This window comes from Strigops habroptila, chromosome 2, assembly GCF_004027225.2.
Source record: "Strigops habroptila isolate Jane chromosome 2, bStrHab1.2.pri, whole genome shotgun sequence".
In the NCBI taxonomy this organism is placed as follows: domain Eukaryota; kingdom Metazoa; phylum Chordata; class Aves; order Psittaciformes; family Psittacidae; genus Strigops; species Strigops habroptila.
Window position 1 is genome coordinate 95,114,633 of NC_044278.2, and position 18,087 is coordinate 95,132,719.

The 18,087-nt window shown below is 37.3% G+C and overlaps 1 protein-coding gene across 7 annotated transcripts in view; it reads left to right on the forward strand.

Annotated features, from left to right (window-relative positions):
- FNDC3A (fibronectin type III domain containing 3A) overlaps window positions 1-18,087 on the forward strand; it is a 121,668-nt gene that overhangs the window by 32,265 nt on the left and 71,316 nt on the right. For 4 of the 7 annotated variants that reach the window (XM_030477547.1, XM_030477545.1, XM_030477546.1 and 1 more), the window contains one exon: window positions 11,361-11,436. The exons of 1 other annotated variant lie outside the window; for it this stretch is intronic. In XM_030477547.1, coding sequence (XP_030333407.1) covers window positions 11,361-11,436 — 76 coding nt within the window. Of the gene's footprint in view, window positions 1-308; window positions 1,447-11,360; window positions 11,437-18,087 lie in introns of those variants that run through there. 2 more of the 7 variants (XM_030477548.1, XM_030477554.1) reach the window with 2 other exon arrangements.

Below are 18,087 nucleotides of genomic sequence, written 5' to 3' on the forward strand. Positions count from 1 at the left end.
AATAATAAAATAATGCTTGATATGAATAACTGAAACCTTGAGCCTGGAAAGCTTTTAATTGGTGACAAATTTCATGCTGCTGAAACATTAGGAATATGACTTGAAGTAAAAGAAAGAAGTTACTTTTTTATTGTAGGTAGGCTGTAGGTTTGAGTCCTTTTACGTGAAAGTGTATGTGCATGTACACTGGCTTATTACCTTTGAAAACATTACTGTCCAAGTAAATTTTTAATTTTTTTTATACCTCAGGCAACGTTTAATCAGGAATCTCATATTGTCACATTCCAGATACTAACTGATTACGAAGCAGTTTCATGTATCTTGTCTACCTATGGGTTAGGACAGACCAGAGTGATGCATATGTGGTATTTGAAGTAGTTTCTCACAAGGAGGGAGGGCTGTGTGTTTTGCCCTGCGTAGCTGCCTCCATAGATGAGGGTATGCCAGTGGGCCCTGCTGTCATTGGGATTAAAGACTGCAGATGTGAGATTGCCAGAAATTAATACTGGAGGTTTTCGGTTCAGGTCTTAAATTGAGACTAATAGAGGGAAACTAACTCTGTCAGCCATCTGAAATGTCTTACCTTTTATTAGATATTAATATTTATTTCTGGTTATAGTGTTATTTAGGGCAGATGTATATAAATTATAAAGCAAAAGTGGGAAGCATGCTTCTTTCCTTTCATGGCTTTTAATAAATGCACAGTACAGAGTAAAACAGTATTTTAAGAGTGAGCACAATAGAATCCAATTGATTATTTCTTTGGTGTATTCCTTTTTTTTTTTTTTTTTTTGGGTGTATCTTATAAAGTGGCACCCTCCCTCCCCCCTCCTTTCTGCCTGATTTGCAAGCTGAAGTCATGAGCTGCATCGTAGATTCAAGTATAAAGTCAGGAGCTGGTTCATTCCAAGCTAGTATATGCTATCTGGGAATCAGGAGGCTAAATTAAAAATGCATTATAAAATAGCATATATTTGGAAGCTTTGTTCTCTTAAACCTGAACCGTCTGTTGACTGACGTTAGATGATCCAGAAGCAGATGCTGCAGCAGCTATTTGTTGATTTAGTTGCTATGGTGACATGATACATTCGTGTACAGCAGGAAGCTCACTGTACGTTGGCTAATTTGATAGGAAGGAAGGCTTGAGGTAGGTATTGCTGACTATATTGTTAATTGATCCTACCTTTCACATCCTGCCTCCACACACTTTGTGGATGCACAGCTACAGAGGAAGGCAAAGGGAGATACTCTGGCGTGGCTCTAGGTTAAGGTGCCCTGTTAAAAGAAGGGGGGAGGCAGTGCTCAGCACATCACCGAAGATTACCTCAGTATTGAGTGAATGGAACAGATTGGAGCAGCCGGAGTGGTGACTGTTGAATCTTCCTTCATCCTTTGTCACTGTGGTAGCACCAGTTGAATGAGAGAAATAAAAGGATGCGAGCAACAGTAAGTCAAAGTGCTAAGGCTTTTGAAATGGGTTAGGAGATAAATCATGTCACTAATTAACATCTCGATTGGAGCTATTAGTGCAGAAAAATGTAATTGTTCTAAATACTTACCCTAATGACAGAGGATAAATGTAACTCTGCCTGGAAGTTGTGTTATATTATAGTCACTCTTTTCCAGAAATACACCTTTTTTAAATCTTGTTGCTGACAGACTGTTAAAGATGCAGTGTACATCTTACAAAGAGCTTGGCTGTACCACCCTCTTTACAGGTTTAATTGAGTGTTTTAAAAATGTTTGGAGTCAGAATGATCAGGACCATTAGCTACAGTGTTATCCTAAATGCAGAAAATGTTCAAAAAATGAATTTACCTTTGTCCTTCGAGCTAAAAATCTTCTCATCAGTACTGCTGAGCTAATTCGAGTTGCAGTAATTTTAGACAAACCACTGCTGTCTTTTTTTTTATGTTGATAGTGCATTTAGAAATATGATTTTGGTAAAGTCTTGCCATTATTTGTGATTTTTTTTGCTGACAATCATTTGCTACTGACTCAGCACCTGTAACCATATAATGCTAAATGTAGATGTTTCCAGATTAATAAGAAACAAACCCAAAAAACCCCAACCCCTCTTGTCTTTCCTACAACTCAGAAAATAATGTTTCTGCTGGTGTAGAAGTGGATTGTGATTTGATTCCCTTTAAATTATGATTTCAGAGGTCCAGGGAAATGTTTTGGAACACTTTACTCCCTTGGTTTCTAGAAAGTTAGTTTGGAGGGAAAAGAACAGAACACCTTACAACCCCCAAAACCACACACATTCCCCCTCACCCCAACCTACTCCAGAATGAGATTAAAACAGAACTCTGCTTTTCAGTAGTGCTATTTTGCTGCAATTTGTAATCTATCTTGTTGTACAGGAAGTCTTTTACTATGTTATTTCATTTAAAAACAAGCTTTAACCACAGTTGCAATATACTTTAATTTCTTCTTATTATATATTATTTTAGCAATGGATAAAATTAACATATTCTAGCTTTTTCCCCCCACTTTCTCCTTGCCTTCTTACTTCCCCACATTTTTCAGTACCTTAAGATGTATGCCAGACTGTGAATTGACTTTGCTGCTAAAGGATTGCTTTTTAATTTTTTTTTTTTTATGTTATGATATATTTAGTGGTTGATATATTAGCATTGTTGATATGTATATTCAGAGGTTTTTAACTTGGCTGAAAAATTTGTCCCAGATTTCACTCATTCTGGGAAAATATGTAAATTCAAAGCGTAACTTCTTTGAGAGAAAGATATCAAGTAACCCATTCAGTTCCTCTCCCCTTAAGTGTGAGGTGGGGGGTGGCTGGGAAGAGGGAAGGATTCCAAATATCCCTTTACACTGAAATTCAATCCGGTTCCTTTGGTTTTCTTTCCTTTGTGGCAGTAGACAGTGCTAGCCTGTGGAGAGAACAGAGTGCCAGTTCTCATATGGGCTTATCCCACAATTTCACACATGACACAAAGTGTTTAATGTATTTTGGTTCCTTTAGCCTCAGCCAGGATTAAAAAAATTAACCTTTTTCTTTTCCCCTTCAGGCTGATAGTCCTCGGTACTGAAGGATGTGAGAGCTAAGATTTTGGGGCAGGGGGAAAGCTTGATGTCTATAGATTCTTCTTCAACGCAAATGCAAAAATATTTCTGTCATATCCCAGTAACTCTAAAATTGTAGTTTCAATCTTTCAGCTAAGACTGTTCATTGGAAATAAACCCCTAGGCATTAGGAAAACAAAGTATTTTGAAATGATATTGTATATTCAATAGCTAATAATTTATTCTACAGACAAACAAGCTTTTGGGTATGAAAGCATTTATTTGGGCAACGCAATTTGTTACCTGCTACAAAAGATTTGAAAATGTGTCTGTGAATACCAAACTTGTAAAAAAAAATTTACTGTATCTGAATTGAATCTCTTAATGTTTGTTTGGGCTTAGAAGAGTTAGAAACTGTATTTCAGTCAGTCCAATTCTTTTAGAAATACAGGTATTATTTGAACAGTGGCTGTAAAATGCATAATTCCTAAAATCGTCCTTATGTGGTAAGGATAAGCTAGACTCTCTTCCACAAACCTTATTCAAATCTGGCCTTCAGAAACTTCCTCACGTTAGGTAGGTCTTCATAACTTTATGGAGCAGGGATGAGGAGAAGTTTAGCAACTGTCTTAATTCTGGATTTGTTTTATTTTGTGCCTGTATGAAAAATCATGTAGTGTCCTTCTAGACACAATCATTTGTGGTTTGGGTGGCTTAGGGTTTTGGGTTCAGACTAAATTTAAACTTACAGAACCTAAAAAAATAAATTAAAAATATCGGTTGTATATATATTAGCAATAATTTCTGTATGTAGGGTTTTTTTCCAATAAAATCTCTTTTGCCTTACAGAACCACTGCATATACGTATTGAAGTGGCAAAATATTTTTGAGGTGCTGTATTTTGGCTGGCTGTATTATGTGTGTGTGTTTGGGGAGGGAGCCTTTAAGTTTATTCAGACGTGTAATGGTGAGCAAAAGCAGAAAAGTATGTCAAACTTGCTATGAGATATTTTTATTAAGTTTTTAGAGCTCATTGAGTTATTTCAGGTTGTACTGATCGGCTTTTTTTCCCTCCATAAGGACAAAAATAGTTTAGACTTTTAATTGTATTTACAGTTTCTGCTGTGGAAAGATATTGCTTTAAAATAGTGAAATAACATGCTTGTGGATTAGTCCTAAACTCTTTTGTTTTCCTGCCGTGTAAATCTTCACCTCACCTACAGCTCTTATCAGGATGAATCCAATTTTTGTATTGTTACTTCACGATAATATCCATAGGTTTTATTTTGGTCTTGCTTACTAATCACCTGATGGAGAACAGTCATTAATTGTGCCAGCCTATTTATAGTTTATCACTTGTTTTGTGACTGAGAGCACTGGGAAAATTTTTCTCTACTTGTTGTAATGTAAATACGTGTTTGTGATGATGCCTTTCTTTCCTTTCAGCTGGCTGAAATTATTTTGAAACCTGACAATCTGCTAATATATCACTACTTCTGTTACTAGGGTTGGAAGTGCAAGTAGAGAGAAATGCTTGTAGAAGTGTGTCTCTTACTGACAGAATGAAGGGTTATTTTTAATTGTTATTTCAGTGAACTTAATGGGATTTGGGGCCATAATCAGTGTGCAAGCAAACAAATTCAAAGCAAGATTAGGTAGCTCTGTGTTTTAAACTCCATTCTGTCCCTCACTGTGTTCCAGTGAAGAAATACCTTAACCTGCATATTGATCTGGTGCAAGCAAAATGTTAGGCTGCTTATGAAAGTATTCTGTATCCATAAAGACAAGGATTAGTAAGATATAAATCAGCTACATTTTGTATCGTTGCCATTCTGCTTTTAAAAGACATTGCTGTGACCATATTGGTGAGAGCAAAATACCTCTAAGAGTCTTATTTTGGCTTCTGCAGCCCCTGCTTCTTGCTGATAAGTTACTTCTAGACCTTGCTGGAGGTAAGCGTTAGCATTTGGCCTTAAGGTTTTTCCCTTTTTTTGAAGCAGCCCTCTAAGTCAAGGTGGCTGCAGCTCTGCCTTGCGCAGATCTCCCTTCCACCTTTTGTTGCTTATATTATTAGTCTTACAGGGTTTTTTCTGACTGCAGCCATTTTTATCAAATTCATTTCTTGTATTAGAAATAAGCTGAAGACATGGAAAAAAAGAAACATTCAACTCCTTTCCTGGTTCAGTCTGCAGAAACATCCTAAAGTTTCTCTTGCAGATAGTGAAGAGTTTACTGAATAAAAATAAGAAACATTGAGCATTCTCCTCTTGGAATGTGTGTACTGCCTTTGATTCTTTAGTTGCAAAATGAGAATACTTTCTTATCCTACTCACACTGATGTAGTAAAGCTAAATCATGTATGAGATCTTCAGATGAAATTATTGTTAAATTATCATTATAGCTGTTGATAGTTGTATGTCTAAGTCAATGTTGCATGGCTCTGCAGGATGTGATCATACTAAAGCTACTATAAAGTGATATTTTAATTTGGAATTCTTTGGGGAGTGAAATATTATAAAATAGTGTTATATAGAGTTGTTGTATTCTAAGAGTGTGTTTATCGTATAAGGCCAGTTCAAATTGTGATTTAAGGTGAAGAACAGATTTTCAAAGCTAATTAAGAGGGTGTCCCTTAACTAGTCCTTCAAAAAGCTAAAACGTTGCAATGCTGCTTCAGGCAACTGCTGGGAATTGTTTATATATTAGTAATTTAAGTGTGCTCAACAATGTTCTTGGAGACTGAGGCTAAGTGTCATGGAACAAGTCAGTTCTAGTAAACCAGCTTTTCTTCCAGAGTGTTTGCAAACTGCCTGATAAGAGTGGTCTCGGGAATAGTTTGCAATGTTGTACTCAGGAGTACTATAACATGGTTCATCTTTGCTGGTGACTGTCCCAGCACCTGGGAATGGTCCTGAGTATTGCTTAACTTTGCTAATACAGATGTGGGTTTAGGTACCACTGATGTGGTCAAGGGGATGAAGCGGTTCTTCTAGGAGAGATTAGAAACATTAGGACCACTCGGTTTGCAGGCACTGGGACAAGGAGGGAGAAATTGCTAAAGCTTAAAAAAATATTGAAGGAGGTGGGTAATATTTACTCAGAACTGTTGTTCAGCAAATCCCATAGCACAGAAATTAAGGAACATTTAATTACAGGAGGTTGTGGAGGCCATTCAAAGTGTAAGTGAACTCAAAGAGTTCAGGCAAACTTGGGGACAATAACAGAAATGGACTGCAGGAAGTGGCCTGGCTCACCTGCTCTCCTTAAATAGCATCTCAATTGATATGTTAGAGACAAAATATTGGGCTAGATGGGCTGCTGATCCAGACTGTGAGGACATTTCTTGTGTTCTTATTTGGCAGAATTATTATTATTATTACATAATTCTTTGGCAGAATTATATTATTCTTATTATTTTAAACTGAGCAGCTGCCTCAGTTTAAAAAGCAATTTCAGGAAAAACATAGTGAGCTTTCTAGCATATGGTATGATTCAGTTTTGTTAGGAAGCTGGTCTTTGCCAATCCGGGCTATGTTATCTTGAACTGACAGTTGACGGGCAGCGAAGTAAATGTTTTGAAATCAGGAAAAAAGTCAAGTATTCCATGCTAAGGAGGGGATTTAATGAATACTATTCCTTTTTGCAAAGCTTTTCTATGTTTTTAGGATGGATTTTGCTTTTAATATTGCGCAAAGAAGAAACCACTGTAATCCATACCTATTTAATTAAACTACTACAAAGCTTAGCAGTTGTTCATTTGATCTGGATTTATCTTCCAAAATATCCTTTGTAGAGTAAATTAAGTACCATTGAAAAGCGTGACATTTCACTGTTAAAACTGACAGTCTTTGGCAGCTGATGTTTCGGGTATTTCAAACTTTAGTCATTGGGTTGGTCATTTCATTTTATTTAAGCAAGAACTGTTTTTAGCATAAGTATGTAGCTGCACTCTTGTCAGCTTGTATGCTAATCTCTGGAAAGAGATTCTGTACTGTTTTTCATCAGGAACTGTATTGAGGTCATGTAGATCATCATTAAATAACCGTTTCAAGGAAACTATTTAAAGTCCCAGTAGAAATGACACAAAACTAGTTGTTGACCTAATACTCCCATTTCTTAATAGCAATGCCTTAATATGTTTTGAACTTGAGACAATATGTTGAGTCAGAATTGTGTTAGCATTGAGAAATTACACTTTTAAATATTACTAGATTCTATTATAATCAGTTATGCTTTAAAAGTGCTTGTGGGATTCTAGGGCTTGTATCAAGGCCTCAGTGTCTTAAGTTCACATTATTTTTGTGAAGCTTGTGAAGTCCTTCATTAGAGTTGATTTAGGAAGAGAAATGGCATTTGAAAAGTGGCTGTGTTAAACGTGCCTCCCACAGAGATTGACACATCACAAATGAGGTTTTTCAGATTATCATAGTTATTTTAAAGGAGCAAGCAACAAATCTAGATATAATAATGCATGTTAGCCTTTGGATAGCAGAGCTTTAGAATGCCTTTAGTAAAGCAATGGGATTTGTCACCAAAAAATTGAGGCATGGGAAGAGAGGCCAAACTATCAGATTTTTCCAAAGCTCTTTACTTAGTTTGAGCCAACGTGAAGGTTTTGCCCAGAAGAGGAAGGAGATCAAGGTCCAGAATATTCACTGTGAAAGACGAGGGCCTTGGTTTTCATAAGTACTGATATCATGGTTCGTGAAGGAGCTTGTTGGCCAATGAGATGTGCAAGCCTGCACCAAGCCACCCGCAGTGGGATTAAAGAGCTATAAATACTAATCAGCCTGTAGATTTTATTTGCCTAACACAGTGCTGCGAAAGATCCATCTTAACTTTCTCTTTAGAGACATTTTCTTGCATCTTCGATTATTTGCAGCAGACTTCTATTAGATAAGCGGGAATCTCTGTGAGTGATTGTCTTCGGCAACATCTCTTCTGACCAGAAAGATATCAGTCTTTCTCTCTGTGCACAGCTCTATCTTTTCTTATTTCAAATTGCAGCTATTGAGGTGGTGAGTAAGTGTCAGAAATGCCCTTCTCAAAGCAGTGAGTACTGTATGGGGTTCAGCAGCGCTAAGGCTGGTCCAGCAACAGTGCTGGTCATGTTGACACATGTTACCCCAAAACAAAGGCTTTTGAAGCCAGCAGTTCTTGAAACTTCTGAGGCTTGATTCAGACTCTCTTTTGGCACACTTGGCAACAAATACAGCCTATCTTTGAGCAGTTGTAAAATACAAATGGGAGTGCACAATGTAAAAGCAAGGCTGAAAGTGGAGCCAGTGAAATAAGAGTCAGGCATCAAGTAGACTAATAGTCCATTGACAGAAAGGCTCTATTTCCTCTTCCTGGAAACTGAGTATCTAATTAAACTGCATTAAGTCAGCGAGTCTCCCCACCCTTTTGAGCAAAGTTCAGATGTCCTCAGAGATGTGAAAATCTAATGACATCCTGAGTGTTTCAGAACAGTGCTGGGCTCCATCAGGAGACCTGTTGCCTCATGGCACAGCTGATGCTGAACAGTGTGCCCTCTCACTGTGTTACCCCATGGCTGACGTGCTGAGCCTTTACTTTTGCAAGCTAGCTGTGAAGAACAAAGTTCAGCTCTGGGGCCCCCAACATAAGAAGGACGTGGACTTGTTGGAGCAAGTCCAGAGGAGGGCCATGAAGATGATCAGGAGCATCTGCCCTATGAAGACAGGCTGAGAGAGCTGTGGTTGTTCAGCCTGGAGAAGGCTGCAGGGAGACCTTAGACAGCTTCCAGTATCTAAATGGGGGCCTACAGGAAATCTGGAGAGGGACTTTCGACAAGGGGTAATGGCTTTAAATTTAAAGAGGGTAGACTTAGGTTAGGTATTAGGAAGAAGTTCTTTACTGTGCGGGTGGTGAGACACCGGCACAGGTTGCCCAGAGAAGCTGTGGCTGCCCCATCTCTGGAGATGATCAAGGCCAGGTTGTGCGGGGCTTTGAGCAACCTGGACTAGTGGAAGGTGTCCCTGCCCCTGGCAGGGGGTTGGAACTAGGTGAGCTTTAAGGTCCCTTCAACCCAAACCATTCTATGATACTCACATAGGGGAAACTGCTATAAAAGAAAATCAGGAGACATAGGGCCCACTTGCTGCAGTTGGGCCAGTACACGTATTCCCTTGCTCAGATCCATTCTGCTAGCTGGAGCCTCCAGTTTGGATGTCCTGCAGCAGAAGTCTGGAGGAAGAAAACCAGCAGGTTCCCAAGGCAACATTATTGCTCAGGTTACCAACCTCAGGCACTCACAGAGATAAAAATGGGAACAATGCAGGAATACCAGTCATCCCCCATTCCCTGTTACTTTAGAAGAAGGAATCAAGGGAATTATACCAGCCATTGCCCTGAAACTTGAGGGCTTTGCAGCTTTTCTGTTTCTCATAGTTCGTATGTTAGAGACCAAGAATATTGAGCTGAAAATTGTACAGATTGACATGTCAGTTGCAACCAGAATAGCTCCTCCTAGGAGTCAGGGCAAACTAAATCAGCTGAAGACTTGGTTAAATGTGGTTCTCCAACCCACACGTAAGAGATGGAAAGATGTTCTCGTGTATTCCTGTGATGCTTTTAGGTACTTTTATTCCGGTATAAATTTCAAGCTAAAACTTTCAATTGTAGCAAAGAAGGGAAAGAAAATCAATGAGAGATGTCTTCAAAAAGTTACGCCTGCTTGGGGAGTCTGAAAAAGAAATTGTAAGAACTTATCTACTCGTATTTCTCTCCTTCCTCACGTTCTGAAGGTGATAGCCAGTTGTTAAATTGCTATCTTCCAACACTTCGCAATAAACTCTGGCAGTACAATATTTTCTGAAGATTTGTAAGTTTTATTTGAAGTTCATGTCTAAAATCCTATTAAGTTTAGATTACATTGTGAATGCCAACTCTTACTGAATTTTGTATTCAGACGCATCTTAGAAGATGTGAAAAATTTGTTAACGTGTAAATAGTGATAGTTAATTGTTTTTTCTCAAAGAGCCTAAAGCTTCCGGAAACATCTTTCTCCAGTAATAGCACTGTACCACATGAAACAACTTAAAGCAGTATTTTTAAAGTGCATGCTCAAAACTGAGCTAAATCAGTATTGAATCACATGGCCCAAGTTAGAAAATGTGAATATCCATCATATCCCATCAGCGTTGCAGCTATTTTAGGGTAGTACTTGCCATCTTTCATTACTTCGTAAAGTTGCTCTACCAGAGTGGGAGGAATTCGTATGATTTCTGCCTTTTCCTCACCCTTTCCTTTCTCTTTGGTATTCCTAAAATGAGTAACACACAAGTTTCCTGGGTTTTTTTGTAAACGAGACCAATTTTACTTTCTTTTAGCAGAGTAAATTTTTGGCCGTAATGTTGAGGAGTTGTATATATAAAGATTTTTTTGTCTCTGATTCACATCAGGAGGAGGAAATACACTCTATTTAGACACATGCAAGCAAGAGCGAAGAAGAAAGTGTCCAGAAAGGAAATGGTGAAATGCACCTGCTCTTCTGTTGTTTTTCCCCTTTGTTAATCATTTTAGCTGGGTTCTTCATGTTTACAAACTTGTTCTGTCAGAGAAAGGGAGGTTTCAAATGGGAATACAGAAGGCGAAAATGGTTAACAGGCTTCTGCTTTGGTACATGTCAGACTTTCTCTGTTTATTTTGGCTGATAAAGTGTGCTTTGCTATCAATTCTGCATTGCTTGGGTTTATGAAATTAGGATAAACAGCTTTCCACAAATAAAACTATACATACGCTTCATGCTGCACATCTGGTGCACTTACTTTGTCATGACTTAAATAATGTTTTATCATTGATGAATGTACAAACATGTTTGGATCATATCTATAAGGAAGTGACACAATATTTCCCTTATGTTGAAAACTGTCAAGTGGTTCTGTTGAAAATTCAATCACTGGGAATTCTAGGCTTCCTTCGGAAACTTCATGTAATCGTTTGATTAATGCTGAAGTTAATGTAATTTGTTCACATAATTTAAGCTGTACAAATAGATTTTTAATGATACTAAGCAGTTGAGAAAATAAAATTTGTACAGGTACTGTTTTACTCAGTTGTTATTCTCTCCTTGGTTCTTTGAAAAATGTTTGTTTAAAAATATCTGCGCTTGTTCTTGCTCTTATCTCTTTTTCTCTGTGGGATGAAGGCAGCAAGCAGTATGAAGTGAAAAATAATGTATTTACTAACCAGGGGAAAAAAAAGGTTTTTTCTTTCCCAGTAAAACTTTATTTTATTTCTTTTTGCAAATACCAGACTTTTGTAACATATTCCTGTGTAATGGTTGTAAACACTCTTTTATTTTTAAGGTTATTCTTGTGCAAGTTAATCCAGGGGAAGCATTTACAATAAGAAGAGAAGATGGACAGTTTCAGTGCATTACAGGTAAAGCTGATAACTTTATTTTAATATTTCCTGAGGCTGGATCAAGATTAATAAAAGGCAGTTTGTGTTGTTGAAAGTAAAAGACTGACAAATTATTTTAAATACAAGAGCTGTTTAAAGACCTAAAAGATTATGTGCTAAGGATCATTGGATTTAGATTTCATTACCATAAACAAAGTACTTTTTCTTATATTGGATGAAATCAAATTACTTGGGGAGGGGAAGAGGGGAACATTTTCAGTTTTCAAAGCAAACAGCGAAGTGCTCTTGCAGCAGCTTTTGACTTACCTTATTCATCACGCAGACCTCAAATTAAAAGCTACAGTTGTTAATTTGGTTTGAGTTTAGTTTGGGTTTTTTTATTCTTTGCTGTCACGTGGACGTCATTTTCCTGTCCCAACAGTAGCTGTGTTATCCCACTATCAGTTTTTCATTATATCTAGGAGGTAAATTATGTCCTTTCTGAGTTCTAGCAAGTGCAGCTTCAAAATACAAATGCTTCATCTAAACATAGCATCCCCATACGCAATGGTCAGTTGTTTTCTGTTCGGAATGAAAATAGCTACCAGTTAAGCCTGTCTACAACTGCAAGAAATGAGCAGTCATGCTGCTGATCAGAATACTACTTTAATGTGTTACAAGAGTTACAAGTTATCCACAGATTCAGCTATAGGGGCACTTTTTTGCATATCTTCTGGGCCAATGAATCCTACCCATTTTTTTCTGGATGTTGGCCCAGCTTCAACAGATACCATTCCGGGAAGTTGAAGCAAGTATTTTCCAGCTCCTTTCCGCTGCCTCTCTCCAATCTGAGAAGAGAGGAAAGGTCTGATTTCCAGTATCATAGGCAGGTCCTTTGTCTACAAAATAACTGATTAAAAGGACACCTTGGACTGTATTTAAGTTTATATCAACAATTCTTTAAGTCTACATGTGTTAGCACCATTTTTCAAAACTTCGTGCTGATTGCATATGATTGTTGCTTCCTTTGAGCCACAAATGGATCAGTATTGCAGCTTACAGTTGAAACATGGTGTGTAATAATTATGTGGCAATATTAGAGGGAAATGGGTTTTGCCTTGCAATTCAAGTTAAAGAACAGGTAAGATGTATTTTACTTCTGTTGCACAAAATACTGGCATGCATTTTAATTTTTGATTTATTAGATGGGCTTGAGGGGGGTGGAATGACTTGATACTTTACTTGCATGGTCATCTTTGAAGCAGGAAGTCTGTGGTGAACTGCAAAAATACTGAGATCATATATTTATAGATATGGTTCTAGTCTTTCATGGTACAGCTTTTATCCTTGCCTGGTCCCTCTTGTTTTCTGAGTAGGCAGCTCACTATTGTGATTTGATTCTTCATGCTTTAAATATAAAAGTGAGTGTTAGCAATTATTAGACAATTGTTTCTGGGACTCCCTGGATGTAAGCCGAGGTATGGTCTTTACAACTTTCCTGAAAAGTGGCACTGGCAATCTAGGAATCTACATCCCAAATCATTTCCACAGCTTTTGCAAACATCCTGTTATATATTCTCCTTGTCCTTTCCCCTTCCAGGAGATGAAAGTACAGCTTCTAGTTGGTAATAAAACAGCAAGCATAGAGGTTTTTCATACCTGTACATTTACTAACCTTAGTACACAATCTGATTTGCACATGATCTTATGAATGTTGCTTTTCTGATCTACTCTTGACACTCCTGAGACATTTCTGTGTTTTTAGTGCTATCCTGTTGGATCTTTCTACTTTTGGGCTTCTTGGGTCTTTCTGGCTTAAAAAAGAAATTCAGTTAGTAATTGATGCTGTACCTTTCTCACTGTATGCATTACAAATACTGAGGAATGTCTATTTTCCTGTTTTCTGTGTAGAGATTTGTGTAAAGGGAAGCATTTCAGATGGTGTACATTGTAGAGAGTGATTGGGTATTGGTGTCCTTTTTGCTCTGCCACAACTTCTCAAACATAGTTTGCTCTTGACTTGGCTACAAAATGGATGACAAGCCTGCAAAATGGGTTACAGCCACAGAAGACTCTTGCATTGACTAAAGAAAGCAAGTTTGCATCAATTCCCTGTTCTTTTCTTCGCTGTATGTACTCAGTTATTAGGTCAAAGCAAAGTTAAAGATGCGGAAATACTTAATGAGTGTGGTTTGGAGGAAACCTTATAAACATGCAGATATGCTTATTTTTAAAAAGGCTTGAAGAAAGCGAAGACAGCTGAAATTTAGTGGAGATGCAGTCAGTGGGAGTTTTATTTAGTCATTATAATGTTTCTTAATACTTTTTTCCAGTCGTAGTTTTTCCTGTAAATATTTACCCATCTTTATACCCTTTTCTGACTGTACTGACTTAAAAGTCTCTGTGAAGAATGCATATTTAGCTTTTTCTGTGGTGTACTATGTAAAAAGAGGTAGCATTACATACGTTAAGCATGTATCTATATACCACTTTGCAAAACCACAGCACATATTGCTCATACAAAAATGGAATTATGTACAACAAATATATTCTGTATTGCAATTAATTTTTTTGTCTTGTATCACACTCAGAATCCACCTTAAGGAAAAGCATTAGTAGCTTCTTTTAAAGCAAAGATTTTTCATGAATTGCATTTAATACTTTGTTACAAGTGTTCTTATCTGTCTCGAAATGAGGCTTGTAAAGCTTACATGCATAATTCACAACAGTTACTTATTTGTGATAGAATGGTAAGTGACACCAAACAAGTATCTCTTAGTTTCTGATGTTTACTTTTTAGAATGAGCTGGTTCTCAGAACTTACTTTACTTCGTATTTTGTGATATGTTCAGTATTCTACAAATAAAAAGGGCTTCAGTTCAATGCTGAACATAGTATAGTTTTTTTTTAAGGAACAGAAAATTTTCAAGTACTATTTTTCTAAGTCTGTATTCTAATTTATACTTAGCAAAATGGTGGCTAAAAAATACGTTGTCTCTTTGGAGTAAAGTCTTACTAAAAGATATCCAAGGAAAAAGGGAAATAAATTGAGATTACACAAGATAGTAAGAATTTGGAATGTTACACACTGACCAGAGATGAAAACAATAAAATGTAAATCCAGATTCTTGCAAGGCAGTTTCCATGGGCATATATTTAAATTGAAATTATATAACTATAGTACTAAAATGGAAGAATGGAGCTGCTTCTGGATGGATCCCCAGTAGCAGTACAGATACACAGATACAATAGTTTGGGTGATCTGGTATGTCACTCTTCCTTGGATAATTCTAGATCTCTCTTGTGCTTTGTTCCTGGCCAGTTCACCTTGAGATTGCGCTGTCTGCTGAAGTCAATACGGATTGTTTATAAATCTAGCCATAATGTTAATTGCATTTTCTTGCATCATATCCCTGTCTGTTGGAAACATTAAGATTCTCCATCAATCTTTGTGCTGCTCCCGTCAGTTATCTTATCTGTAAAGAGAACTATCCTTACTTTGGTTGCTCTGTATGTAGGGTAAAACTTCTCAACTTGAAAACAAGGAGAGTCACTGTGTCTCCAAGAGAAAGAGGGGGTGTGAATAAAGTGAGTGGTTTAGAGCTGTCCTTGGATCAATGAAGTAATGAAAACTTAAAGCACCAATTAATGGAGAAGCACATGGTGGTTTTTTCTGTGAGCTAAGCTTCTGAAGAAAAGGCTGCAGTTATACCCAGGTCTCTGCAGGTATAACTCTCACAGGTGATCTGTAAAGCTTGGACTGTTTGGGAACTAGGAGAAGTGAGAAGTGGCTTCTTAATGTAGACCTCTTCCATGGCAGTTAAGATCGCGTGAAAAGGCTTTTAAGATTATTTCCTGTGTTTAAATCCAGCAGTGGTTGGTGAAGGGACCTTTCCTCCTCGGTGAATCACATTCCTTTATTCTGGTGGAGTTTTGATGATTTAAAATAACCTGTGTATTTTAATCTTGGTGTCTTACATTTATATTTCTATAAAATAAGAATTGTGGTTGCTTTATATTTCTGTAGTTAGCAATCCTGGATCTTAGTTGCTTTTCCATTGTGTGTATTTTAACTTAAATACAGCTTAAATGAGCTGTATTTCATTTATAAATGGCCAATGGCCATTTTTCTGGTTTTATAAAATATTTCTTTTGGCTGCAGAGTGGTTTGACTCATAGCAATGATTTCTGCTCCCTCTTGATGTAACTTCAATTTAAACCATTTGTCAGTCTCTTGCTTCCTAAAGTATCTTGCTAGATAGATAGGAAGATATCTGTCTGTGTGTCCATGTGTTAGATCAAAATGTTTGTTTTCAGAAGAGCTCTTTTCAGTTGATGAAACTGTTCTCACATACTAGAAAGACTTCTGTGGAAACTTTCCTTAAGCCAAAAGTTTCTTCTGTTAAAGTGAAATAATCAGCTACATTACAGTGATTCAGAAAACCTGGTTTGAAATGTATGAATGGGTCTCTTTGTAGAAGTGAATTACTGCAGATCACTCATTCATGAATTCTTCCTATGGCAGAATAAATGAATGAAGATGACTCATCTTGAGCACATTTTATAACAGCCCCAAGTTCCAGCTAAGGGCTATTAAATGTTACTTGACATAGTAAGAGAGACCATGTTCTATATGTCTGTGCAAAGGAAAATTGCCGTTTTCATAATAAAATAAGAAAAATTATGTAAATTAGAATGAGTCATAAATACTTCATGCTTTGAAATTAAATGAAGTACCAGTATTAAGGTTAGTCTCTGGGATAAAAGTTAAGCAAATTTAACCTCATTTTTTCCTCTTTAAAATAAGGAATAAAGTACTTCTGAAAAGTGTTTTCAAGGAAGTCAAGAGGAAAAGATGATCACATAAATTCTGAGACTACAGTAGTGAAACACAAACTTCAGTTCATTCTAAGATTAACTTGAGCTTTGCAACACCAACTTCTGGTTTGGAAATGGCCTTCAATATACACATTTTAGAAATTGTTTTATAGACGTGTGGTATTTCCACGTACCAACAGTCAAACTAAAAATAAGAACATGGGTATTGATCAGCTATGCAGGAGCATGACTGCAGAGGAGACTTGATTCTCTCCTGTGTTGCAACAAGATGATAAGAACAGGAAGTGGCCACAAAGTGTGGTTGTAGCAGCTTGATTTGGAGCTATTTCATTTCAAAGTAATTGTAAGTAGGAGGTGCTCTTTTTACAGGTTAGAGTGATAGACAGGGTGCATGAATGCCCTTGCAAATTTTTTTGAACAGACTTTCCCTTCTGCCTTTTACAGGTAGGTTAGCATAAAAGTTGGATGGAGATATGGTAAATACCCTTCTGGTAAGGTAAAAGAAATAATGATGGATGTAAGCCCTCACTGTAGTGCATGTAGATTGCTCATGTATTGGCTTTGGCACATAGGAGAAATCTAGTCCATAATTCAAGTACTATTGGCAGGTAAAACTTGTCTATAAGCCCTGCTGCTGCAACTTTTCTAGTGCTACTGTGGGTACTGTGCTGAATTAAAGCTAGCTCAGGTACATCTACTTGATTCTGTAGTCCTTTCTCCTGTAGAGCACAGGCAGTCTTCACTCGTCTCAGGACCATCTCTCAAATTTGTTTTACTAACTCAAAACTTGGAAAGTGAGGCAAAACAAGGTCACTCCCCTGACCAGAATAAAACATAGCAATCCAGAAGTCTGTTGTTTAGATCTGTCTCTGCTCTAAGAGTGGCCATGAGAATTAGCCTCCTAACAGAGCTCCCTCAGCCTTCTCTGGGAGCTGCCTGACCTTCTTCTCCCTTAAACATTACTTGACCAGGTCTTGGTGGTCCCAGTCTCCTCCAGCCCTTAAAGAGGCAGTCAGGGATGGGTACAAGAAGCTGTTGCTGGAAAAGCTTACTTTATCATGCTGCTTTTCTGCCAAGAGCAGCTTACATTACTGCTATGCCCACTTTTTTAGGATTATAAATACTAGATTTCTAAAACATGCTATTCCCAGAAAAAACTACACTTGGCAAAAGTTTTATTAAAAAGCAAACTAGACCTGTTTTATCACCTTCTGCAGCAGCAAATTAAAAGCAAACACAATAAAAACCAGATTAAAAGAGAAATGCATTAATTCACATCTCTTTCACAGTGTCGGTTGTAGTGTGGTTTAGGGAAAATTTAATTTTCCTGTCATTGATTTCAGTTTAAAATGTGTTAATATCTTTATATCGAGAAAACGTTTGCCTTGGTTATTTTCTCATTCTTCCATTAGATATTTTTCTAACTTTTATTCTATCTTATTTCACACATTGTGAAATATGAATGAGTTCATAACTTACTATATTCATTATAAGGTGTTCAGTCCAGTTCTCCTTTTCCTGTCTTGTTTTCCTGTATATTCTGAGGAGTTCATACTCCCTTGTATCTTCTCTAATGTCCTCTATTCCCTCTTTTCGCTACACTGCATGCTCCACACTGCAAATCCAGCCTGACTGTAGGAAGGTTCTGGAGACATTTGTTTGAAATATCAGTGCTTCAGCTGCATACTGAAGACATCTAATTTTAGGTGTCTAAATGTGTGTTTCTATATGTGGCCTTGGATCTAAGCTCCCATTATAACTAGTGAAGATTTAGTCACTAGCTATAGTACAGTCAGTGCTTTTCAGCTGACATCAGTTTGCACTGAATAGCTCTCCAGGCTCCACTGTCTG